General features: G+C 37.2%; 2 protein-coding genes across 2 annotated transcripts; both read left to right on the top strand.

Annotated features, from left to right (window-relative positions):
- Positions 1 to 12,983: 12,983 nt before the first annotated feature.
- Positions 12,984 to 14,606, top strand: LOC117572475 (serine protease grass-like). Its single transcript, XM_034255321.2, has 6 exons — positions 12,984 to 13,095; positions 13,161 to 13,324; positions 13,375 to 13,579; positions 13,635 to 13,677; positions 13,743 to 13,924; positions 13,979 to 14,606. The coding sequence occupies exons 1-6, from the start codon at positions 13,017 to 13,019 to the stop codon at positions 14,386 to 14,388; spliced, it is 1,083 nt and encodes a 360-aa protein (XP_034111212.1). The 5' UTR covers positions 12,984 to 13,016; the 3' UTR covers positions 14,389 to 14,606.
- A 1,978-nt stretch (positions 14,607 to 16,584) lies between these two features.
- Positions 16,585 to 18,178, top strand: LOC127564979 (serine protease grass-like). Its single transcript, XM_034255323.2, has 6 exons — positions 16,585 to 16,785; positions 16,849 to 17,006; positions 17,059 to 17,263; positions 17,330 to 17,372; positions 17,438 to 17,622; positions 17,677 to 18,178. The coding sequence occupies exons 1-6, from the start codon at positions 16,710 to 16,712 to the stop codon at positions 18,084 to 18,086; spliced, it is 1,077 nt and encodes a 358-aa protein (XP_034111214.1). The 5' UTR covers positions 16,585 to 16,709; the 3' UTR covers positions 18,087 to 18,178.
- The last annotated feature ends 5,941 nt before the right edge of the window (positions 18,179 to 24,119 follow it).

Below are 24,119 nucleotides of genomic sequence, written 5' to 3'. Positions count from 1 at the left end.
GTATTAAACATATAACGCAAAACAGAAAAAAAAGAAAATGGCCAGCGGCAAATGGACAAACTTCAGTGTGATTAAATCGGGTGATGGTGGCGGTTTATTGTGTATGGCAAAGCAAGGGTATACAGAGTAGGAAGGAATTAAGTAAGGGCTGTGCTGGAAAATCTTATCGTCGCACAAGAACTCGTTTCGTTTTAGTGCCGCAATCAGCGCTGCTCACTTGCAATGGCCGGGCAAATATTTTACTTTTACTCTTTCGCCTCAGTTAAGTTAAGGGAGAGGGTGAGGGGAAGGAAGGAGAAAGGATTGGCCAGCTGGGGAGTTGGGGAAGTTGGCTAATGCGTTGCGGAAAGTGTGCCACAAGCATAAAGCACCAAAAGACGCTGACAACGAAATCAAACACAAAAGAGAATAAGCCAACAGACACGCCGTCAAGGCAGAGGCTGTGAAGGGAAGTGGGACAGGGTTAGGGGAAGGTGAAGGGGAAAAGGAAGAGGGGGCTGTCCAGCTGCCAACAAAGTTAAAATTAAATTAGCGCATTTTTTGTTGTTGTATTTTTTAGAACTAGCCCGACAGAAAGGTATCCGTATCCGTATCCGCATTTGCAACCTTTCATATTGTCTCCCTCTCCCTTTCCCTCTCTCTCTCTATCTCTCTTTAGCTGAGTATTGTTGTCTCACTCTGGCATTCGCTTAGTCGATGTCAGTGTCACTGGCGCTACTTAGCCAAATTAAAATGGCCGGGGAACTTTTCTTCTTTTTTTTAGCAACTCACATTTATGCTTGTTTAAGCAAATGCCGTGTTATCACTCGACTCTGGCTCTGGCTCCAGCTAAAGTCTTTTTCCTTCTCCTTTTCTCTCGCTCCCTCTCTCTTTCTCTTTCTCAGTCTTCGTCTGAGTCTAGAGACGAAAGGATAATGCGCGTAATTTTTGTCCTTGCCTGGCAATTGGCATAAAAAACGTGGCCATAAAAAGCAGAGCAAAGCTTTGCAAACTCTTTTTCTCCCTCTGCGATTTGCTTTCCACTTTCAATATTTGCATTCGAACGTTGCTAAGCTAACTTAACCAAGCACCAATCCAATTGGGAATTTTAGTAAGTAAAATGTGCCGATTAATTGAAATTATTTTATTAAGTGCTATAAACACAATCATAACTTAACTTAATAAATAAGCGATAAGTTTAATTCTGTGTAATTTTTTGGCACTCATATCAAATCAAGTGCTATAAACACAATCATAACTCGACTTCATAAATAATTAACAAATTTTTTTCCCTTTTATGTGGAATTTTAGCACTTTTATCAATTCCCAACGGACAAATGCACATTCAGCCTGTGGACTCAAGAGCAGCTGCGAAATTGTTTGCTCTGGTGCTACAACTTTCACTCTTTTTATTCGCCACTCGACACATATCCGTCAAGCCCGTCTCTTTTGCTGTTTCCCTCCCCTGTCCACGCATCTTCTCACTTGGCCACTGCAGATGACTCTGATAAAGTCATCATCTGCAAGAACAAACATTCAAGTCGAGTGAGCTCGATATGTGTTGTGTGGCATCTGGCCAGAAGAGATGGAGATTTTTATGCTTTGCATTGCGCAAATATCCATGGATGCTCGCAATATGCTTACTATGTAATTGATGATGAAAGCTGAACATTGAAGGCAAAAAAGTGCTTAACCTTTAGTTTGCTGTTGACTTTATTGCACTTAAAACATTGATTAGCTTCATTGCGAACATTATAATTTTGAATTCAATATTAATATTAAGTGCTGCCTATTAAGTACTTTAATTAGCTGAACTTTTGAATTTATTTGAAAAGCTCATAATTAAATGTTGGTTTAATTTGCTCTTTCTAATTGAAATATTTAATTGCCCGTTGAGTGCAACAGTTATTGAAATATATACCATTAAGGAAGCTATAAAATGTAGTAAATTTAAACATTAATTGTAAAACGTAGCTTATAATATTCTACCTAATGTTTTGTTTTTGCAACATTTCTATTTTTTAGATTTTTCTCTTACTTGATGTGTTTCTCGTCGAATGCTCTAAATAAATGTATAAAACATGACAAATAAACATTTATTTTATTTGGTTTTTATTTCACAAGTATTGTATTCATAATAAGTATTTTATATAACATATTAGTGTCAATTAAATTAAATTTTTTGATGATGACTTCACTTTTACGACTCTATGGCTTCTTTTCTCTTACAACTTTTGGCGACGACTTTAGACTTAAGATCTATCTGACGACTCTACTCTTAACGCTTTATTTAACGACCGCGTCATTTTCAAATTCTTTATAAAGCAACTAAACTATCGATATGCACTGGAATGCAGAAATGGACCGGCTGTTGATACTTATGCGAAATCCGTGCCGATTAAAATAGAGCAAGTAAAATGCTCCAGTTGAGAGTGCTTGACTATGCGATACCCGATACCCATTTTGAATTAAGGCAAAAAAGTGTGGAATTATTCTTAAAATATACCAAATTAATATATCACAGAATTCAAAAATATACCAAAAGATATAAAATATATAAAATATACCATAGAGTACAAAATATACCAGATTGTCAATGCAACTAAGACCAGTAGGTGTTTTTCCCATACAAAAGAATTTCTTAAATAACTTCTAAAATTTGAAGAATCCAATTTTAAGAAATCATAAATACTGAAGTTGTTTTTGTAAGTTATAATACACTTCTATCATATTGATAGCGAGTACTTAATGCTGGAAATTAGTATGTTAAGTTCTGAAATAAGCTAATCTGCATATATTCTATTAAATCTAAAAACACATTTACTTATATTGCTTAGCCAACATCGCCGACGGCTGAAAAGGCACCACCCCCTTGATCTCCCCTTTAGACAACCCAAAGAGAGGTAGTAAATACAATTTTTTGTAAATAACCTCTACATGTAAAAAAAATTAAAAGTTTTCTGTCATTCTCTTCGTCATAGAATTTACTTATTATCTTTAGATAGATAGATTGTAAATAAATAAAGAATATATATATAAAAAAAAACTTATATTGCTGTCTGTGCTTTTATTTCTTCTATATTGTATATATAATTTTGTTTTTATTGCTGACAAATTGAATAGATCTTTAATATAGATGAAAACTTCTCAGACATTTTGTTCTTTTTCTAGCATTTAAAAGGCTAATAAGTCATTTTTAAATGCTAAAAAGTCAAGTGCAGTATGTAGAACATGTGTTAAATTAAGTCAGACCTAGCTTGAGAAACTTGTGCTATTTTCCATTTAAAATTTGATTTGTTTGCTTGAGAGTTCCATCAATTCACGTTGTCTTGCGAAATTGCAAAGTAAGTGGGTGATTCAGGCATAGCAACATGTGTGTGTGTGTGCGTGTGTGTGTGCGTGTCTAACACGGTACATCAAAAATATTGCCATAAAATATGTCGAGACAAGCTCAAAATATACCGCAAGCTATGCAGAGCAGAGAGTATGTGTAGCATAGTAGAGCTGAGAGCTTGGCAGCCTGACTGACATCGATTGACATATGCAGCTGGAAAGAATGAGAATCAGAACGAGAACGAGAACGATAACAGGGAACAGGTCCAAGGCAAAAGCTCGAGCAGCGTCAGGATAATGAAAAATATTTCCATATTGCAAATAAAGTCATTTTAGCAGACAGACAAGATATAGAAGGGCAGAAGACAAGGCAGTCACAGTGCCAACCCTTGTCAAAAATCATGAACATTGCCCAGCCCTTGCTTTACGTGTCCTTACCTCGCTATGATGCGGCACCTGAGCACCTTGTTTTTGCAGCAAAAGGAGAGCATATTTCAATTTACCAAGACGTTGAGAGATGGTAAAAAAGGAGTGAGGTCAGCGAGGGGGAACAATTCAGCTATCTTGGCAGTTGCCGAAAAGCCAACTAGTTGCGAGGGTTGCCAACTGCATGAAATAAAAAGAGTTTCAACAAAAAAAAAATACTTAAATGGATTATATATTGATGTCATCATTCAGGAGTAAGTTGTTGAACTTAGTGTTGAGGATTAAAAAGATAATATGATATATGCCTTTAATACTAGATTTAGGATATAAATGTAACACCGATAGAGGCTAGTCGATATACCCTTTCGGTATCGGTTGACGTTAGCAAGTCGATAGGCACTAAGTTATCAGTATCAGTCGTCAGTAATAAATCATCAGTTGCTGAGAGCAGATCATAAGTCGTAAGAAGTTGAACAGTGGTCGTCGAAAGTAGAACAGCAGTCAGCAGGAAGCAGTGTTATTTAAGTTTATCAAATTATACTTTACATTTAGTATCAGTTATCCGTACAATATACTGGAATCAATCGTATTTTATTTTATAATTGGAATTTGTTTTCTCGCTCAGTTGTTGTGCTCATTGCTAAGTTATTAAAGCTGTCGTGAATTATTATTAATGTGCACTTCTGGGTTCACAAACTTTAGATTCATAACATTTCAGAAGGATATATTAATCAAATAATATAATATTTAATGAAATACCAAAAACACTTTTTAGCTTTTTTAAAAAAAGATTCATTTAAATATGAAATTTTAATGCCGGACTTAAGAATTTCGAGATTAAAAAAGTTGGCTTGAAAAAATCTGGAATTATCCAGTTATTGAGACCTCTTTGGATTTATTTTTCTGTGTACCATACATAAAATGCTTGGCAACTTGTTCAGCGCACCTCGCTCAGCGAGAAGCTTAGGCCAAAGTCTGGTGTTTGTTGCTGCTTTGTTCGTGCTAAAAGTTTATGCAAATTCATTTCAAGTTTGCGCCCGGATAGCTGCTGCACTTCGTCGTACTCGTCATCATCATCATCATCATCATCATCATCATCATCTCAAGAACATTATCTGATGCCTGATGTCTTGCTTAGGTTGAGGTTGAGCGACCTTAAGCCGCAGAGACTAGCGTCCATGTTGACGTTATTCCATTGCATACATTTGGACGCGCTGCCATGGACATCGACAAGATTGTTGTAGCTGTGTGTAGTTGTAGTTGTAGTTGGTGTTGTTGTTGCTGCTGTTTGTTTGGCCGCAAGTGTCGGCATTCGCATTATTACAATTATTACGTTGATGTGCACAGCTTCAGCATTTGCGGCAGGGCGTGGTGTGGCATGGCAGCAGCAACTCGGACGCCAATTGCCGAACTCTGTGCAGCACTGTGTGTTCTCTGTGTTCTCTGTGCACTGTGCCTTGGACTGCAAGCAGCCTGTTTGCATATTTGCGGACCGGTATGTGGTTGCAAGAGTCAGTTCGCTGTTTGTTATAGCTGTTGCGTGATGCTGACTTGCTGAGTGCACTTCAATGCACTGCACTGTACTGCACTCACTGTACTGTTTGTATCCGTGTGTGTGTGTTGATTGTTGTGCAACGTGGCGTATACGCAATTTGCCATATTGGTCAATATTATGCCAAGTTACGCGCAATTTCGTGGTCGTAGCTTCCATTAGCTTTGACTCAACACTATTGACATTAAACGCAGCAATCAACGCAAAAGACATGCAACACACTCCTACAATATATGGCTGACTATCCTACATATATATATATGCCACTATATGTTGCAGTTTCTGTTACTGTTGCAAATGTCAGGCAAATGCACGAAATGCACTTCACTCACAATTAGTTAGATGCTGTCCAGGCCAAAGCTTGACAGCTTTGCCAGCTTCATAGTGTGTTTAATTAATGACAGCGGCAGCGAATGCAAACATGGAAACAGCATTCATGCATCAATATGCCTGACTTTTAATTACAAGTGGGTGGCAAGCAGGCAGCAGGCAGCAAGCAAGCAGACTGGGATGTTGGCAAAGTTTTGACTGGCACAAACAATGGCCAGGCACTTGAGACTTGTTTTCTTTGTTTCATGTGCACCCAAGCGCCACCGACGCCGCCGTTGCCGTTGCCGTCGCCTCAGCCTTTGCTTTAGCCTTAGCTTTCTACACAGCTCGCTTGCATCTCCGCCTTATTGCCTTGCACGTGCACAACCCTGTGCGGCTGCCACAACTCTGGGAAACTTGATTAAATTTCACTCGGTCTCACAATCAGTGGCACTTGAGAAGCTCCAAGCATAAACCACGCTCGTTTAATTTCAACTCAAAGTCTAAGCAGTAACAAGAGCCAATTCAATAAAAATTAAAAAAGAAGCCATGCCAAGGATGTAGAGTAAGCGGATGTAGGAGCCAAAAGGACGCAACGCAACGCAACGCAGCAATCACAGGCAAGAGCGGGCAAATAAACTTGAAGAAAATTAAAAGTGGCAACCGAGCTGAAGAACCAAAGACAGAAAGAGAGAGCGAGAGAGCGAGAGAGAGAAAGGAAGAGAGAAATGGAGTCAGATCCATAGCCGGAGATGGAAGCAAGGACCAAACTCAACGCAAGTTGGCAAGCAACTTTATTTTTTTGGGGGGTAAGGGACCGGATGGTAGGAAACGTATCGACTTAATTGAACAAATCGCAGTAAACGAGCCGTAAATTTTTAATATGTTTCGGTTTGCGTAAATAAAAGCTGACGCAAACTTCTTTGGACTTTGGTCCTAAATCAAATGGAAATGCGGCGTAGCTTCAAACTGCAAATTAATAAATTAAATCAAGAAACAAAACGAGATTACAACGAAAGCAAATCCATTTAATTAGCAGATCTACCCTTTCCTCAGATTTTCACTCTCTTCTTAATTACTTGTGGCGGCCGGGCTGCTGCTGCTGTGGCTACATTTTGACTGATTAAAACGCAAAGCAAATCCAAAAGTCCGCTCCAGGTTTTCTCAACTTTAAGCTTTGACATTTTGACAGTGGCAACAGTGTGGTCGGGGCGGCAACAAAAATATTTTCTTTGCTCAGTCTAGCGCAAGTCGATGTGTCTGGACCCCGGAACCGACCGCTGCCTTCTCTATTTACTCTTATTTAGCTGTTTGGCCAAGTCGAGGCTTCAAGTGTTAATTCAACCAGCTGTCCAGACATCTGCCTAGTCTGTCAGCTGCGCTGCTGTCTGTTGCTCAGGCTGTCGAGCTTTGTTTTCCTTTCAGTTTTTGCATTGAAGACATTCTGTGCAACACGGCTTAGGCTATTTCGATTAGACTTTCAGCATTTGGGTTAGCGTCAGTTTCAATTTAACGCTTTCGTTTCCACTCACTAGAAATTGAAATGACATTTTACTTGATAAACTAATCAAATATAAGTTATCGAATAAGGATTACAATTATTGCTATTGTTGTAAAGTTCAATGTCACAAACAATTAAGACATCGGCATCTTAAAGATACTTTTGTTGTATATTAAACAAGTTAGAAAGCTACGGTCGAGTGTGCTCGACTGTGAGCTACCCGCTACCCACTTTAAGTAAGAGCAAAACAGGGCGGTATTATTGTTAAAATATACTAAAATGATATATAGAAGAAATACTTTCGAATAATTAGCTTCTTTATTAAGTATCGAACCAGTACAGCAGGAAGAAAATAGTACTACAACACAGGTAAAATGTATTTATTTGGGCCAAACCTGATATTAGTTTAAGGAGTTTATGTGATGTTTACGATTGGGTGAGAACTAAATTATACCGAAGGCTTTATTTAGAATATTGATTTATTACTACATTTAAAATATACCATAATCATGAATATTATAGTTATACACGACTAGCTTCGAAATTACACTTGTTATTCGAAATTTGTCGATGATGTCTCTATCTCTCTTATCTCTTGTAGTCTCTAAGGACTAGATGTTAATACGGATAGACAGACAGGCAGACGGATTATTATTATCATTATTATTATTATTATTATTATTATTATTATTATTATTATTATTATTATTATTATTATTATTATTATTATTATTATTATTATTATTATTATTATTATTATTATTATTATTATTATTATTATTATTATTATTATTATTATTATTATTATTATTATTATTATTATTATTATTATTATTATTATTATTATTATTATCGCTTGAAATCGTTTGAAATCGTATATTTAACTGATTTGCACAATCAGAGGCCAACACATGCTCCCAATTTACGGCAAACCAGAATGCCAAAAAGTGGGTGAGGAAATGCGGGGCGGGGCTGTAACAGTTAGTCGAGTCAGATCATTAATCAAGTAATCTGCTGCAAATCTTGCAGTCGCACACTCGTATTTGACTTGAACTTAAATGCTTAGCGCAGCTCAAATGCCAGTCAGCAGGGCTAAAACAAGAGACCCAAAAAAAAAAAATAGAACGCGAAAAGCGGAAACGGAAATGTAACCAGAGCATAAAAGATGCTCGTTTCGTAGTGAGTACGAGAATGTGTGTGTGTGCGTGTGGGAAAATTGTCATTGTAATAGTAATTTATTGTTGCAAAAACTTTTGCCTGCCGCCAGTCGTCGTCGGTGTTTCTGTCGAAGGCGTTGCAAATGCGAGTGCCAGTAAAAAGTAAGAGGAGAAAATCCGCAAAAGCATTTGACATTTGACATATGCGACTCGTTTGACATACAAGCAAATTACATGGAACTATTTGTCTTGTTGCTATAAATCGCATAAGCCTGAAGCGCCAGTGCGGCCACAAAACCGAAGCAGCCTGACTGACTGACTGACCATTTCAGAAAGCCAGCCAGAAACTAGAACACAAAATCACAGAGTGGGAAGAGGGGGCGTATGAGTGATGTACTGGCAAATGAATTGTAGTCAAAAATAAAGTGTCTATTAAAATCTCTCATATTACACGCAACAGTATGTGAGAGAAAGTGTGAGAAAGAGAGAGAGAGACAGAGAGAGTAAAAGTGAGAGAGAGAGATAGAGTGCGAAATGGGCAGCGTAAGAGTTGTACTTTAGTTTTTGGCAGTTTTTGCTGGCCCAGAAAAACTTTCGATGTGGCTTTGCTTAAACTCTTGTTGCTTTTGTTGTTGTTGTTGTCACTGCCGTTGTTGTTGTTGTTGCTGTTGTTGTCGTGGTGCGAACACTGCACATTGTGTGTAATTTCGACTGCATTTTGCATTAAGTAAAATGTTTTAATTAAAATTGAAAAACTTTTCCAATTAAAGCACAACAACATCACGACTTGCACCACAAATATTATCAATGCAATACAACAGAAGCAGACTTTAAAAACACCCCTCGTTGAACGACAATTGCTAGTGCAATAATAATAATCATAATAAATGGAAATGGTTTAAGCACTGCGAATTAAATTGAATTTCTGTAGAGTGAATCGCTTTGCGCTAACGAATGCAAATAAAGCCAAAATTAATTAGCTGCAAGCGTCGACTTTGGCATCGTTACGTTTCGTTTTCATTTTGGGAACATGCTTAACTTCTACCCAACTGCAATTGTAACTGAAAGCCAGCTAATTGCCTTAGGAACATCGTAACACAGGAAACTTGAAGCAGCTTTGTGCTCAAAAGTAGGCAACGGTTTTTACTTAAAGTTTGCTATAGAAATGGCCATAAATAATGGGGACAACTCAACGACTGAAGCTGTGTCGTCGTCGTCATCTACATAGCAAATTGCATCAATAATAATAATAATAATCATATATGCAGGCACAATTTTTATTCGAAAAATATGCGCTGCAATGCATTCAAAAGCGACCAAGTCTCCGTTTGAGCCTGAGCCTGAGCCTGAGCCCCAGCCTCGGCCTGGGGTCTCATCTGGTCGTCTTTTGCAATTGCAATCACTCACCTGGCCTCGCACACAGAATGAGTTTATGTGCCTCGCTGTGTCGCATGTGATTAAGAGCCCAGCATGGGTAGCTTGAAAAGGCTGCACACAGCTCAGCGCTGCGGTCATAATGCTGCATATTTCATGGCGACTGCAAATTGCTAGGAGGAAACTGCGCTTTCATTGCAATTAAGCTCCGCTCTGCGTCCCCATGGGGCTTGATAATGAAAAAGAAACCATCGCGGAAACCACCGCCACCCATTCACCCAGTCAGTGAGGCAGTCAGTCAGTCAGTCAGCCAGTCAGTCAGGCAACCAGCCAGAGGACAACCATGCAGCATGTGGCACATTAAATTGCACAATCTGAGGCCAGCCTTGCCTGCCGTATTTTTTTTCTCTTCTTCTTCTGTTCCACTATGTTTCTTTATTATTTTTCATATGGCACAAGGACACTTCTATCAAACTAAATTATACATTTAACTAGGTTATCTAACCCATTTGCCATTTCACTGTTTTCCACTTTGAAACTTTGCCATTAACTTGCGCATCTGAAAATTGACTTACTTTGGCATTAACATTATTTGCATGCATTTGCCGTTTATAGTTTATAGTATAGTGTAAGCCTCTCGGCTGTTTAACAAAACTCTAAGTGAGTTTAAGCAGCAACTAACTCAACTTTTAATAAGCATTCAAGTTGCTCACACGAGCTAAAGTTCTTCACGCTCCACATACCCGTTAACGCAGAGCAAAGGCGGGAACTTCAAATTTAGTTAAATTCAGAATGAACAATGAAATTAAATTCTCATAATGTGGTCGAACCCTCATAATAATTGCCATAACACTTTTTATGTTATGAAATTTATAAGATTCTGATTAAATTTCATTTATTTATATTAATAAAAATGTCAAAAGGAATCTTTATGAGTGAATAATAGAATATTACGTTAAAATATATAACTAAATAAAAACGAAAAACGCTGGCAGCACTTAATAAAAGATCTAGAAAAAGTAATTATTACTCAACTTTATGGTAAGTTTTTAATCATATATTTTTCCGAATTTATTAATGAAACAGAACATCAAATATAATCAATGAGATTGTATTCATACTTTCCTTAGAGGCTTTTGTAATTTTTTACAATTTATTTATTTTTTTTCTATGCTATTTCTAACTAATAATGTTAAGAGTGTATTTCGTAGGGTCTGGGTGTACTTTAATTTCACATCATTACTAGCGGGTATAAGCTAGTCGACTAATGATTACGTTGCATACAGGCCAAGCAGCAACTTTGTTGGCCACAGCCTCTCGCATCGTTCAGACTCTGCTCGCTTTGTCCCTGGCTGCGGAGGTCTTTAATGCACCTGAGGCACTTGACCCTGTTTGCCGTCTGGAACTTGCAGCTGTTCAATTAGCACAGTTTAGCAAGAGCAGGCACTCGAAATGTCCTGCATGTGCTATATAGTTAAAGGATTGTATATATGTATGTACATATATGCCAAGATTTATACTATATTCATATATGCAGTTGGATTTGAATTTCAAGAGTTGTTCACTGGTCAAGAGCACCGCATTGCTGTAGTATTTTTGTTCGAAAGGAGCCGTATGGAGGGAGCTTATGTAGTTTAGCTTGAATCACGAATCTACGCTTGTATTTTGTGATTCAACTGGCCATTTATCAGCCATGAAAGCGCGTTGAAAGTTTTCCAAGTATTCGAGTAAACGAGTGTTGTACGCGAATGTGTGTGTGTGCGAGTGTGTGTGTTTTTTTTTTTTTTTTGGTAACGGGCTTAACGGATTTGCCCTGAAGAGGCAACGCATTGCACTTTTTGGGCTGCAGCAGCAGCGTTCAGATTTATTGCATTCAACTTTCGTGTGACTTTCACAAGAAACTTTTATGTCTCGAAAACTTTTCAAGTTTACTTAAGCAACAAAAGTTTCGCCCGCTCGCTTCGTCTCATCTTGTTCTTTTCATTTGCCTTTTCTCTCTGCATTATTATTATTTTTTTTTCATTTCAGATCCCTTTCTTGCCGTTTGCCAAACAAATTTATTGCCTAAAATCTTCGAGTTGCCTATGTGTGCGGATCAAAGATGAAGATGAAGTGTTGGTAATAATGTATAAATTATGCGCATTAAATTTTAAGCATATACAAACACTAAATCATAGAACACTCAAAATAGTATGAACAACGCTAGCTACGCTATTAGTTTGTAGCCGTATTTATTAGATGTATCCACGAATGTACCTGTTAGAGATTCACTTTGATTTAGATACTTGGCACATAAACCTCCAATGCAAATAATAGTCACCGTAATGTCAAAACTCGAATATCAATTTACATAATCAATAATAACTAAAGCCTTCATGATTTTGAAAAAGGTGTTATTGTTGTAATGGATCAAATTTCATATTTGGTTATCAATATCACTACACTTAAAATATACCAGAAAGCATAAAATACATATACCAGAGCACAATAACAACGCAATTGAGAACACATAGAAACATCCGTTGTTTGCCATAAAATATTATTTCTTGAATAATAGAAATAAGTAGCGTGTTTCTCACAATCGAGTACACTGGATTGTAGCTTTCCTGCTTGGTCATTATTTGGGTTTTTCTTCTCAGCCATCTGGTATTATATAGAATATGTTTGAGTATAAACAAAGTGTAATCATAATTATAAAGAAATTGTTTTGATTCTCTTATTATTTGATACATATGAATATTTTGGTTGTGGGCTTAGTAACAAATTGATAAGCTTTGCATTCGGTTTGCGAACTGCTTTCTCGCTTTGTATTTGATTCATCGCTTCGCATCGCTTCTCGTTTCGCTCTCACTCTGACTTCTTTAATACACAATCAAGAAAGTTACAGTCGAGTGTGCTCGACTGTGAGATACCCGCTACTAATTTTAAATAAAAGCAAAACAGTGCGGTATTATTCTCAAAAAAAACTAAAAAACTATACCATAGTACAAAATATACCAGACTGGAATCATAAATATTTTAGTTATTAATGTCTGTACCAAACAAACGTGATCTGCCTGCAAACTTTTTCTATACTCTCTGTCATCTAGGTGTTCATAAAGAAGGACGGACAGTCAGATAGACGGACATGCCTTTATCGACTCGGCTGTTGACGCTGATCAAGAATATGCTTCCTTCTGTCTTTTTTTTAACATTTCCTGCCAGCACAAAGTTATAATACCCTTCAACCCCATGGGTAGCGGCTATAAATATGATATGCAGTGCATCATAGCTATGTCTCACCCAATGTTATCACATTGATTGTAGTACACATTCTGCCATCAGCCTTATGCCGAAATTTCATACATCAAATTTCAGTCAGTACGATTCTAACGCTTCATACGCAATGTTTAAATTCGGCGTATTAATATTTCTTGCTTTTGCGTTAGCATTTGCTCTTTCATCTATCGTTGTTGAAAGAACAGGTACAATATGCAATCTATAAATTGTGTTGATGTATCATAATCAATTCATTAACTTCATTTGGCAGATAAAGAATGCAAAAGGGGCGATAATAAATTGGGCTATTTTATACCCTTAAAAAAATGTTCGTTCATATACAATATGTATTTGAAAAGAAAGAGAGGAGCTGAACTGTCACGAGATAATACGTTGTATATGAAAAGATCAAAGAGTGTACGAATAAATAAAAAGGTAATTGAATTATTTTCTGTAAATCCACATTTAATACATTAATATTTTAGATGTTTGTGTGCTGTGAAGAAAAAGAAAAGATTGACCAGGCAATTGATAATCTGTTTAACGAGGATTGCGGGAGATTTGAAATTGATAAGATATATGGGGGTAGATATGTTAAATTAATGAGCAGACCCTGGATGGCCATTCTTAATTTAAAACATAATTATAAAAATGAAATTTACATATGTGGCGGTACCTTGATAAACAAACGTGAGTGAATCAATTGAATACCATTTTCTTTTATATTAAAAGCTTCAATTTTCAGGTTACGTGTTAACAGCTGCTCATTGTTTCGACGAGAAAGAACTGTAATCAATTGATTTTTAAAAACAAATTTAAAGTGTACAATTTAAGTAATTTTTGTTTATTATAGATTCTTATTGCGGTTGGGAGAACACAATATAATAAAGAAACAAGATTGCGATGAGGATTCTTGTGCACCACCATTTGAGGATATTAACATTGAACGCATTTTTGTGCATGAAAAGTATTCGCTTGAAACTCGACATGATGATATTGCTCTAGTGAAACTGTCGAAAGACGTGGGATTCAAAAGTATTCTCGATAATAATTTAATTTACATACAAATATTTAATTTATTATTCACAGGGAGTATTTCACCTATTTGTCTGCCCACGACCAAGACTCTTCAACAAAAAGTTAACAATATAAAAGACTTCCATGTGACTGGCTGGGGAAAAACTAAGTTCTCCAATTACTCTAATACTCTTATGGAAATCATTGTAAATCAAAAAAATCGCGCAAAATGCAATAAAAGTTTTCCGAAATACCCAGTCGATTCAACACAAATATGCGCTGGTGCTGATGGAAAGGATGCCTGCGGAGGTGACTCTGGAGGTCCATTGTCACAGGTAGTCTATTTTAATGGGTATCAACGGTTTGTGCAGTATGGAGTGGTCAACTTTGGATTTATTAATTGCACTGGTGAGCATCCGGGTGTATACACAAACGTTGGCAGTTACATACGGTGGATCGCTTACACGATTGCCACCAAATAAAAAAGACAAGTAAATGATAATTATTTATTAAATCAGCGATTAAAGCTTATCGTTTGGTTGCTAAAGTTTAAAAGCATGGGATAAAGCTTGCATGTGATGCAAGAAAAAATTAAAATCCTCAATAGAAATATATATATTAATAAATATTTATATAATTAATAATATTATACTATATTTTGTATCCAAAAAACATATAAATAAATAAAATTTTCGTTAAGTTCCAAAGATTTTTTGGAGTTCTGAGTCATTAATCTCGGTCAAATTCCTTTTGGTTTTATAGCAATGAAAATATTTAAAATAATTTTTTTTTAAGCTTCAGTATAAGTTTTACACGAGATACAGTCTATCGAAAAGATACCGGTTAAGCTGGCTGGAGTGCAGATGCCGCTGATTCAGCTGTTGTTGTTCTATAAACTACTCAATTGTGTTTTCGAAGCAGTCAATACAGATCAATGAGAGCGGGGGTGTCGCAAGGCAGTGTGCTTGGGTCTCTGTTATTTTCTCTTTACATAGCAGATATATCTACGCCCAATGACGACTGTTTGGAATCTCCCTCAAAGGCATTAATTGCCACATATGCAGACGACGTGGCTATTCTGTACAACTATAAGAACCACGTAGAAGCCGCTAACGGAGTACAGGGGTACCTTATCACTGTGGAGATGGAATTTAAAGATAAACCCCCTGAAAATCGTCAACCCATGCTTCACGCTAAAAACGCTGATACCAACTACGCCCCCAAGATAAACGCCTTAATTTTGAACCACACCTCATCGGCAAAAAGTGCGATGGCTAGTAAACAAAAGGAGCACCATGACACTTAAGGTTAAGAGGGCCGTGTATATCCAATGCAATGCAATTTGGGGGATTGCGGCTAAATCTAATCATAGGCGCATCCAAACTCTGCAAAACCGAGTACTTAGGCAAATAACAAACTGACCCTGGTACACAGGGACTTGAAAGTCTACACGATTGAGGAGCAGATCGGTCGTCACACTAGACGATACAGCGATAGATTGCTAAAACAGCAGAGCCGACTCGCAAGGCGTCGACTACCTGCTCATCCACTAAGACGACTGAAACGACAAAGATTTGCCAAGACATTGGTACGTCAGTGAAGTAGTCATTACATTACCATATTCCTTGTTCGGATATACTGGGTTTGGCCTTTGTTAAAATTATCTTCCATGCGTTGTTAGGGTATATTTTCTGTTGTATTGTTTCTTAGCTTTTGAATAAAGAATTCCTTAAAAAAAAGGCAATACAGAAAACAAGCCCTGCACGAGCCAGAGGGAAATTTAAATTTCCCAAGGTTGCGCTGGGGGATTTTGTACTGGAAGTGTCCACCAGACATTTATGTATCGTGTCAGCTTGACAGTCTGGTGCCCTTGCCAACAAGGTAAAACGACGCAAGTACTACATATTAATACAAAATTCGGAGTATGCCAAATAAAAAAAAGTTTAAAAATTCTCAAAGTAAATAAAATGATTATTATAATTTTAATTCAATTTACTTAATTCAAACAAAGTTGTAATAAAACTTTATAATTTAATTAGCTAGAAATATAAATACTTTATTAATTGACATAAGGCTTGAATGTTAGTAAGAGTATGTAGTATAAAAATTACCTCGAAAAAACAAGTTTCTCGTAAAACACTCATAAAACAAATCACGCATGATAAACTGGAAATATGAATAGTCTAGGGCCTAAGAAGCCGTGTACAGAAGTCAGATTGACATGCCATTCAATGGTCCACTAGACTGTCTTTTTAATCTTTAATTTTTTAATTCCATCTCAATAAAATGCGCCCACTCCGAAATTAAAGTATATGATTTTTAAATGCCATAAACAATTTTCTGAAGTTTTGTATGACATTTGCAATATTTACTCAGTTTCCATGAAAAAGTATCTTCCTGGAAGCAGCCGGGTTAACCTAACCCTAGGTAAATAGAAAGCATAACTAAACTTTTGTATTCTCAGATTCTTAATTAAAATAATGTACAAGACCACAATTCTATTAAAGCTAATTAAGCGTTTAATTAGATTAATTAATTTAAATGTGCCATAAAGAAGCCAAAATCCATCGAAAATGCTCTGCTGAGTAACAATTTTTCATGATAACAAAAACATATGCTGAATATATGTATGTGTATTTTAAGTCTATGGAATTTTGTTTATTCTATGTATATTTAAAGTCTATATACAAATAATAAGAAAGCGATAATTTCAGCGCTCTTATATACAAATTTGAATTGGATCATATAAGTAGTTGCCGAATTTGAGACTGGCACTCAGTTTCACTTCTGTGTTTCAATCGTAATGTCTAAAATTTACGTGTTATTATTTTTTGCTTTTGGCTTAGCATTCGCATTTGCGCTTATCGCTGAAAGAAATGGTATTGTATAAAATCGAGAAATTTGTACTTTTTGTGTGTGATCACCAATTAATTAATATTTAGCGGATGAACTATGCGTAAGAGGCGATGCTAAACCGGGATATTGTATGCGCCTAAGGAACTGTTCGTTCGTCAAAGAATTGGTCAACAAAGAACAAAAAACAAAAGCTGATAGAACTTACGCCAGACAATCAACGTGCCCTTCAAGAAGAAATGATACTGTAATTGTCGATTTTTTTCTGCAAGTTCATATTAAATTCATTTATATTTTAGAGGTATGTGTGCTGTGAAGAAAAAGAAAAGATTGACCAGGCAATTGATAATCTGTATAAGGAGGATTGCGGTAGATTTGAAACAGAATTGATAAATAATGGTCATGAAATTCAATTAATGTCGAGGCCGTGGATGGCTCTTCTTTACTTTAAAACCGAAGATGGAACTAAAGGATTCACATGCGGCGGTACTCTGATAAACAAACGTGAGTAAATAAATAAATAACTCACTATTACGCTTATGTATTCCTCGATTACCTTTTTAATTACAGGTTACGTGTTAACAGCTGCTCATTGTTTCCACAAGCAAGAACTGTAATCAATCGACTTTTAAAATCTAATTTAATATGTAAAATTTAAGTAATTTTTGTTTATCATAGATTATCAGTGCGCTTGGGAGAACACAATATAAAAAAGGAAATAGATTGCAAAGGATTGACTTTTTGTGCACCACCAGTTGAGGATATTAACATTGAACGCATTTTTGTGCATGAAAAATATTCGAAACGAACTCATCACTATGATATTGCTCTAGTGAAACTGTCGAGAGACGTCGTATTCAAAAGTATTTTCGATAATAATATAATTTACATACAAATATTTAATTTATTATTTACAGGGAGTATTTCGCCTATTTGTCTGCCCACGACCAAGACTCTTCAACAAAAACTTAACAATATAACAAAATTCTATGTGACTGGTTGGGGAAAAACTGAATTCGCTGATTTCTCTGATACTCCCATGGAAACCTCAATAAATCGAACAGATCCCGCAGTATGCCGAAACAGTTTTCGGGGTCGACGAATCGATTCAACACATATATGCGCTGGTGGCAGTCAAGGGGACTCCTGCAATGGCGACTCTGGAGGTCCATTGTCGTATATCGTGTATTTTAATGATTCTCAACGGTTTGTGCAGTATGGAGTGGTCAGTTTTGGATCTCATAATTGCAGTAATGCGCTTCCGGGTGTCTACACAAACGTTAAAAGTTACATGCGGTGGATCGCTTACAAGATTGCTACCAAATGAATTAAACAGTCAAACTAAAATTTTATATAGTTAATGAAGCTTATCAACACATATTACGCATATGATTCATAATAAATGATTGTATTGGGTCTCAAAACATACTCAGAAAGTTGTTCATTTTTCGCGCCATTAGCGACGCCAAGTGAAGCTCATTATGAACATGATGGTAATGGGGGCTTCGATCCCTTTGCGGTTGAATATTCATTTATTTTCGGCGCCGCCATGCTCATCGTCTGCGTCCGGCGGAAGTAAACAAGCGCACACTCGATTGCCGTCATCTAGAGGGAACATGCCGTTGTCCTTGTGGCTGCGATTGCTGCTGCTGCTGCTGTTGCTTCTGTTTTTATTGTTGCCATAGTCATTGTCCGCCATAAATCATTCGATTTTGAACGCGTGAAAGTCGACTTCCTTTTGGCATTGGCTAATGAAAGCCGCATTTCACTTTGAATGCTGAGGGAAATATCGATTATCAATAGAACTCGCTCTGCCGGGAATCTGGCACGTATTTCATGTCAAAATCCGCAAAAAAAAAATAAACAACCACAAGTAGAAAACCCAAAAGAAACCAAAAAACAAAAAAATGTAGCACATTCATAACTCAAAAGCTCGCATTAGAATTATTAAAATGCCTGCTGTGATTTCTTTTGCATGGCATACATATCACAACCCGTATCTCGTATCTACCATTCGAATATGCCACATAAACCGACTACATACTAATACTATATACGAATATATATATAGTATACATATGTAGCATTTCAGTTGGCTGACTGCGCCATTTAGCAAATTGAAAATATTGCCACTGGCTGCTGTGGGAAGCACCCAAATATAAAAGAAAAACGTAACCAAAATGAAATCTCCGGCAGCATCAGCAGCAGACAAATACAAAAAAATGAGCGCTACACGTCGCATTTATGCCAAATAAAATCAATAGTAAAGTAGCACACAAATACTACAACACGAGTGTCACGCAATCCACTGAAAAAGGCTTTTACATTTGAAATATTAGCAGGACCCAAATATTTTTATGGGAGATATTCATTTTGCTCTGTTTTCCACTTCGAATCAACTGATATGAATTGAATGAGTGAGAGTTTTCGTTTGCAAAGCAGGGCAAATAAAAACGTGTTGCATACTTTACGGCTGCGCATTTAAATAAAATGCGGCACTCTGCTTTTAAAGCATTCACGACTGCTGGGCACATTCATTAGAACAATATTCATGAAATTTAGTTGCCTAAGACTTGAGATTGTTTTTGTGTTTTTTCGTGTATGGATAAAAATTTAATTAAAAACTCAAAAATGCTGAAAATCATTTTTAGTATTCGATTTTTTGCTTAAGGTCGCTTATAATAAGGTTAATAATAAAGTTAATAATCAATTTATGTTTTTATTGTATTTTTTTTAAACATGAATATTATTTTGAAGTGCTTAAAAAATAGTCAACACATAAAAATTGAAGTTGAATAATAGTACAAAAATTAAACTCGATAATAATAAAATTTTTTATTTCAGCCTTATTTTGTGACTAAATAAATTAAAAACTTGCTTTTATTCGATTTTTATACTTGCTTCTGTTTGTGCCCAAAGCCAATGTATGTAACAAGTAGAAGGGCACATTTCCGTCTCCATGAAGTATGTATATGTATATTCTTGATCAGCGTCAACAGCCAAGACGATATAGCCATAGCAGTCTGTCGCTCTGTCTTTCTATCGTCTGTCCATATATAATATAGGAAGATGTAAGATAGAGCTATAGCAGATAGAGCTGTACAGATTTTCGGAATGCGAGAACATATCGATACACCAAATAAAGCTTTTGATATATTTTAGTATTTTTGGTAAATTTGGTAAATTTATACCCAGTAAAAAGATGCAAATTGTAGAAGCTATTTAAGAAATACTTGTATATGGCAAAAAATAATAAATAATAATAAATAATAATAAATAAAAATAATAACTGATAATCTGGTATATTTTGTACTCTATAGTATATTTTGAACGTAATCGATAAGAAAATACTAGCCTTCGGTATATTTTAGTATTTTGCGGTATGTTTTTGGTATATTTGTAGAATATGGTTTTATTGAAAATGGTTAGCGAGTAACTTACAATCGAGCACACTTGACTTTCTTACATGTTTATTAAACCCTTTGTATTGTACATATTTTTGATGAATACTATTCAATTTGTGCAACTTTTATAATCAAATCTCAATTAAGCAATACATAATGAAAAGTAACTTGTTAGCTAAGTTCGAAATCAATTACCCGGAATCTATTATCCTAATAATATTAATCGCTGGCACTTTTGGAGGATTTTACTAGTAAATGAGAATTTATTGGCTGTAGCATAAATTCGTTTGGGATTGGCATTCAAACCATTTCAATTTGCTGTTTATTGCTCTCGTCGTTTTTGGGGCTTCATCGATACAATATGCAATAAGCAATGCTTTTTGCTAGTGGTGCCACAAAACGTGGCAGCCGTTCTGAATATTGCTGCAAAGCCATTTAAATGCAGGAAATTGAATTTTCAAATGAGCCTTTTGAGCGCGTAATGGCAATTGAGACTTCGATTCGATGCCATGTGATGTGTTGTGAATGATATGAATCATTGGCAATCTGAGATGCTAGCTGAGGGAGAGAGATACACTGCAACAAGTTTCAATTGGCCTGCGGCGTGTTGCCATTTCAATTAGGAGGCAAAAAGAAGAAGCGTCACTCATAACTCACACAACTCAGCTGAGAAGTGTCAGCAATGAATTGAAGCATTCGAGCTGGAAAATGGTCATACCGAGTATTGTGCGAATATGTTAGTATTATAGACGATGTTTGCTGCTGTCGGCTGCAATTTCCTGTTGCCACACATCACTCGAGCGGAAATTATGGCACGCCCATTTTAATCATTCGTCATTTCCGGCGGCGCGTGTTCCCTGAATAGTGGCAGTTTGCTTGACATAAATACGTACTGAAGGCACTACATAGTTGGAGTGCCAAACACTTCAAAAAGTATTGTAACTATTGTACGTAAGCAGCTGGACTGTGAAGGGTGGGGGTGTTAGTGGCATATTATGTGGCAAAGTTTTGGCAAGTTACCTGCTTAACTTGTTGGTTTGTGTGGTCAAAAGTGCAATCCATGCCCGGCACTAATTGCACTCTCTGCCCTGTTGTGCTGGCCAAATTAAGGGAGTCAACGCATAAGAATGCTGTTGTAGGTGAAACAAGGGGTGTGTTATATAGGGGTTGAGAGGCAGCCGTTAAGTAGGCAAGCGCCATACGACAAATTCCGTTGGCACAGAAAACCACGCGAAAATTTATGGTTTCAATTAAAAGTTTCACCATTTCCGTTCATTTGCAGCACAAACAAGCAGCCCACTGGCTGCCCAATTCAGCATAGGCGGTGGCGTAGATCGTGGCCCAGTTGGTGGCCCAAAACGCAATAAGGTAATGAGCTTTTACTAAAAAGCCAGGACCGTGACCAGAGCCAAAACTGAGGCGTGCAGCGGAGACCCTGAAAAACTTGTTACTTTTTCAGCGCTTAGGAAATGGCAAAAGTTTTTCGCATCCGTTTTGTAATAAAATTATAATTTATTTTATATTTGTGCGTTTAAATGCCATTTCTATAGCAAAGTTGGCCAGTTTTAAGACTTCAGAATGGCAGCAAGACAGCAAATGCTTCAATTCGCACAGTTTTCTATTCTTCTTTTGGGCTAGTTAGACCATTAGTTCGAGCACTAAAAGTAGCCAGGGGCTAATGTAATTTTAATATGACAGCAAGAGGGTGGAGGGCATTTAAGGCAAGCAGCCGCAACGCTCATAAGCTGTGGCAAGTGTCTAAGCCAATCAGTTTTTGTGGCCAAGTAAATATTTTGTTAACATAATTGCATAAATCACAGTCAATTTTTCATATCACACGCTCCCATGCGATAATTTGTGTGTATATGTGTGTATGTCTGTGTGTGTGTGTGCGTGTATTTGAGGGTGTGGATGTGTGATTTTGCCTCGGGACTAGAGCCTGATGCAGGCGTTGGTAATGATGGCGCTTGTGTAAATAAACTGTCAGTTGATATGAATTCAACCATCACTCATACGCACCGTGGCATGATGGCCTTCAGGGTGTGAGGCCGAGATTGTGTATGAGTGTATGTGTGAGCAAATTACCACGCTCGTACGCACTTCTGACAACAACAACGAGCGAGGAGCGGCTGTAGCAGCTGTAGCCAGGATGCGTGGAGCATGTGTTTCTGGGAGGCAGACGGCAAAAACAACAAACGAATTTTCGTTTGGTTCCGCTTCCGTTTTACGCTTCGCTTTGCCGCCTGTGCCATATGCAATCATAATGAAGACATTTCCGGCTCATTGGATGCCAAAGCAACAGCAAAGGCTGAACTGAACTGAACTGAACTGAACTGCAGACTAATGAAGCCATCAATGCTGCACATAACACATTCTTCTGCGATGTGCCAACTCTGATGAACATAATTGATGCAAATTTCTCGTTGTGTATCTGCTCTTAACACTTGAATGCAGCCGCCAAGGCCTGACAGCTTTACATATTGACAAATTAAGAGGCAACTGTTACAAAAAAAAAAAAAAACGAAAAACGAAAAACAAAAAAATAATTGGCCATTGATTTTGCATGCAGATTGAATTGAGGTGACACAAAGCCACAAGATGTCCAAACTTGACTATTGCACTGCGGCAGACAATAAATACGAGTAACATATTTGCAATCCAGGCACTCTAGAACACTCTAGACAAAAGTTGCGGCTCTGCAGCGCTTTAAAATTGATTTTCTTCGAGTGCTCCCAAAAGTATGCTACACTTTTTGTTGCCGCCCCAAGCAAAACAGGACACGACAAATTGCTGGAAGCAGGAAAACTTATGCGCGTTGGGCACAAGTCAAATTGCATTTAAAGTGACAAATGTGGCTGGCTGGATGAGCAGAGGGTGTGGGAGGTGGTGGGGGGATTGGCAACCATTGAGATTGACCAAAAAACGTAGTGAACAAAACACGTGCTAAAAATATTTCCTTAGCAAACAAACCCAAATGCCAGTTAACTTCCTTTCTTCACATTCTCTTTCGCATTCGTATTTCTTTGGCCACCGGAAGCGGACATTTTTCATGCTTCGGTCTTTTGGTCAGCAGCCTGCTGCTTCAGCTACGCCCACACATGCTCCCCAAGCTGAAGGCGTGGTCCTGGACGACCCAGCATTAGAATTTATCGCTGTCAGCACATGGAAGAGCACCGTGTTTTCAGTTGGCGGTATTTTTTTTTTTTTTGTTTTCGGCTTTGGCTTTTGTGCAAAAACTGTCGCTACATGTGGCATGTGTAGATACGAAGCAAGAGAGAGAGAGAGAGAGAGAGAGAGAGGGTCAAGGTGGAACAACTTTGCGTTGTTTCTAGCTGTTATGTGGTGTGCTTTGTATGAGCGTGACATGTGCACAGTTTGACTTGGGATTTTTTCGCTATTCGCAATACCTGGAAAAACTCTGCAGTGGAGTATGTAAAAAACAATTTGGCTAACCAAATTTTTTAAATATTTTTAAATTGAATTTTCATTTAATTTTCTGTCTATCAAAATTGTTGAAGCGAATGCGATTATTTCTTTACATCACTAAGAGGTATCTGTTAGTACATCATCTGGGTAAACACTATTCTGATGAAAGAAAGCAAATGGTATTTTGTGCCTTGGGATTGCGAGCAGTGCACCTTGAGACAGCTTGATTAATGGCATTGTTTGACTGTCAACAAGATCCATTTCAGCTTGACATTGATAAGCAGCCACCAGAATTTGCCAACATCATCATGAATGAAACGCATTTAAGCCAAACGAGAATATCCAAAGTGCTCCACATTTATAATAAACTGCTAAATATCTGAGTGAAATGAGGAGAGCCACACAGTGCGCCAATTAGTCGAATGATGTTTTTGGGCGAAACACTTAAGAGCAGGCTGTTATATCATTTATCAGTCGTTTCACTGCAAAATAATTAGGCTTATTAACGGTGCGTGCAATGAGTATTCGTA

The sequence above is a fragment of the Drosophila albomicans genome, chromosome 3 (genome assembly GCF_009650485.2).
Source record: "Drosophila albomicans strain 15112-1751.03 chromosome 3, ASM965048v2, whole genome shotgun sequence".
Classification (NCBI taxonomy): Eukaryota; Metazoa; Arthropoda; class Insecta; order Diptera; family Drosophilidae; genus Drosophila; species Drosophila albomicans.
This window is presented reverse-complemented; position numbering and strand designations above follow the sequence as displayed.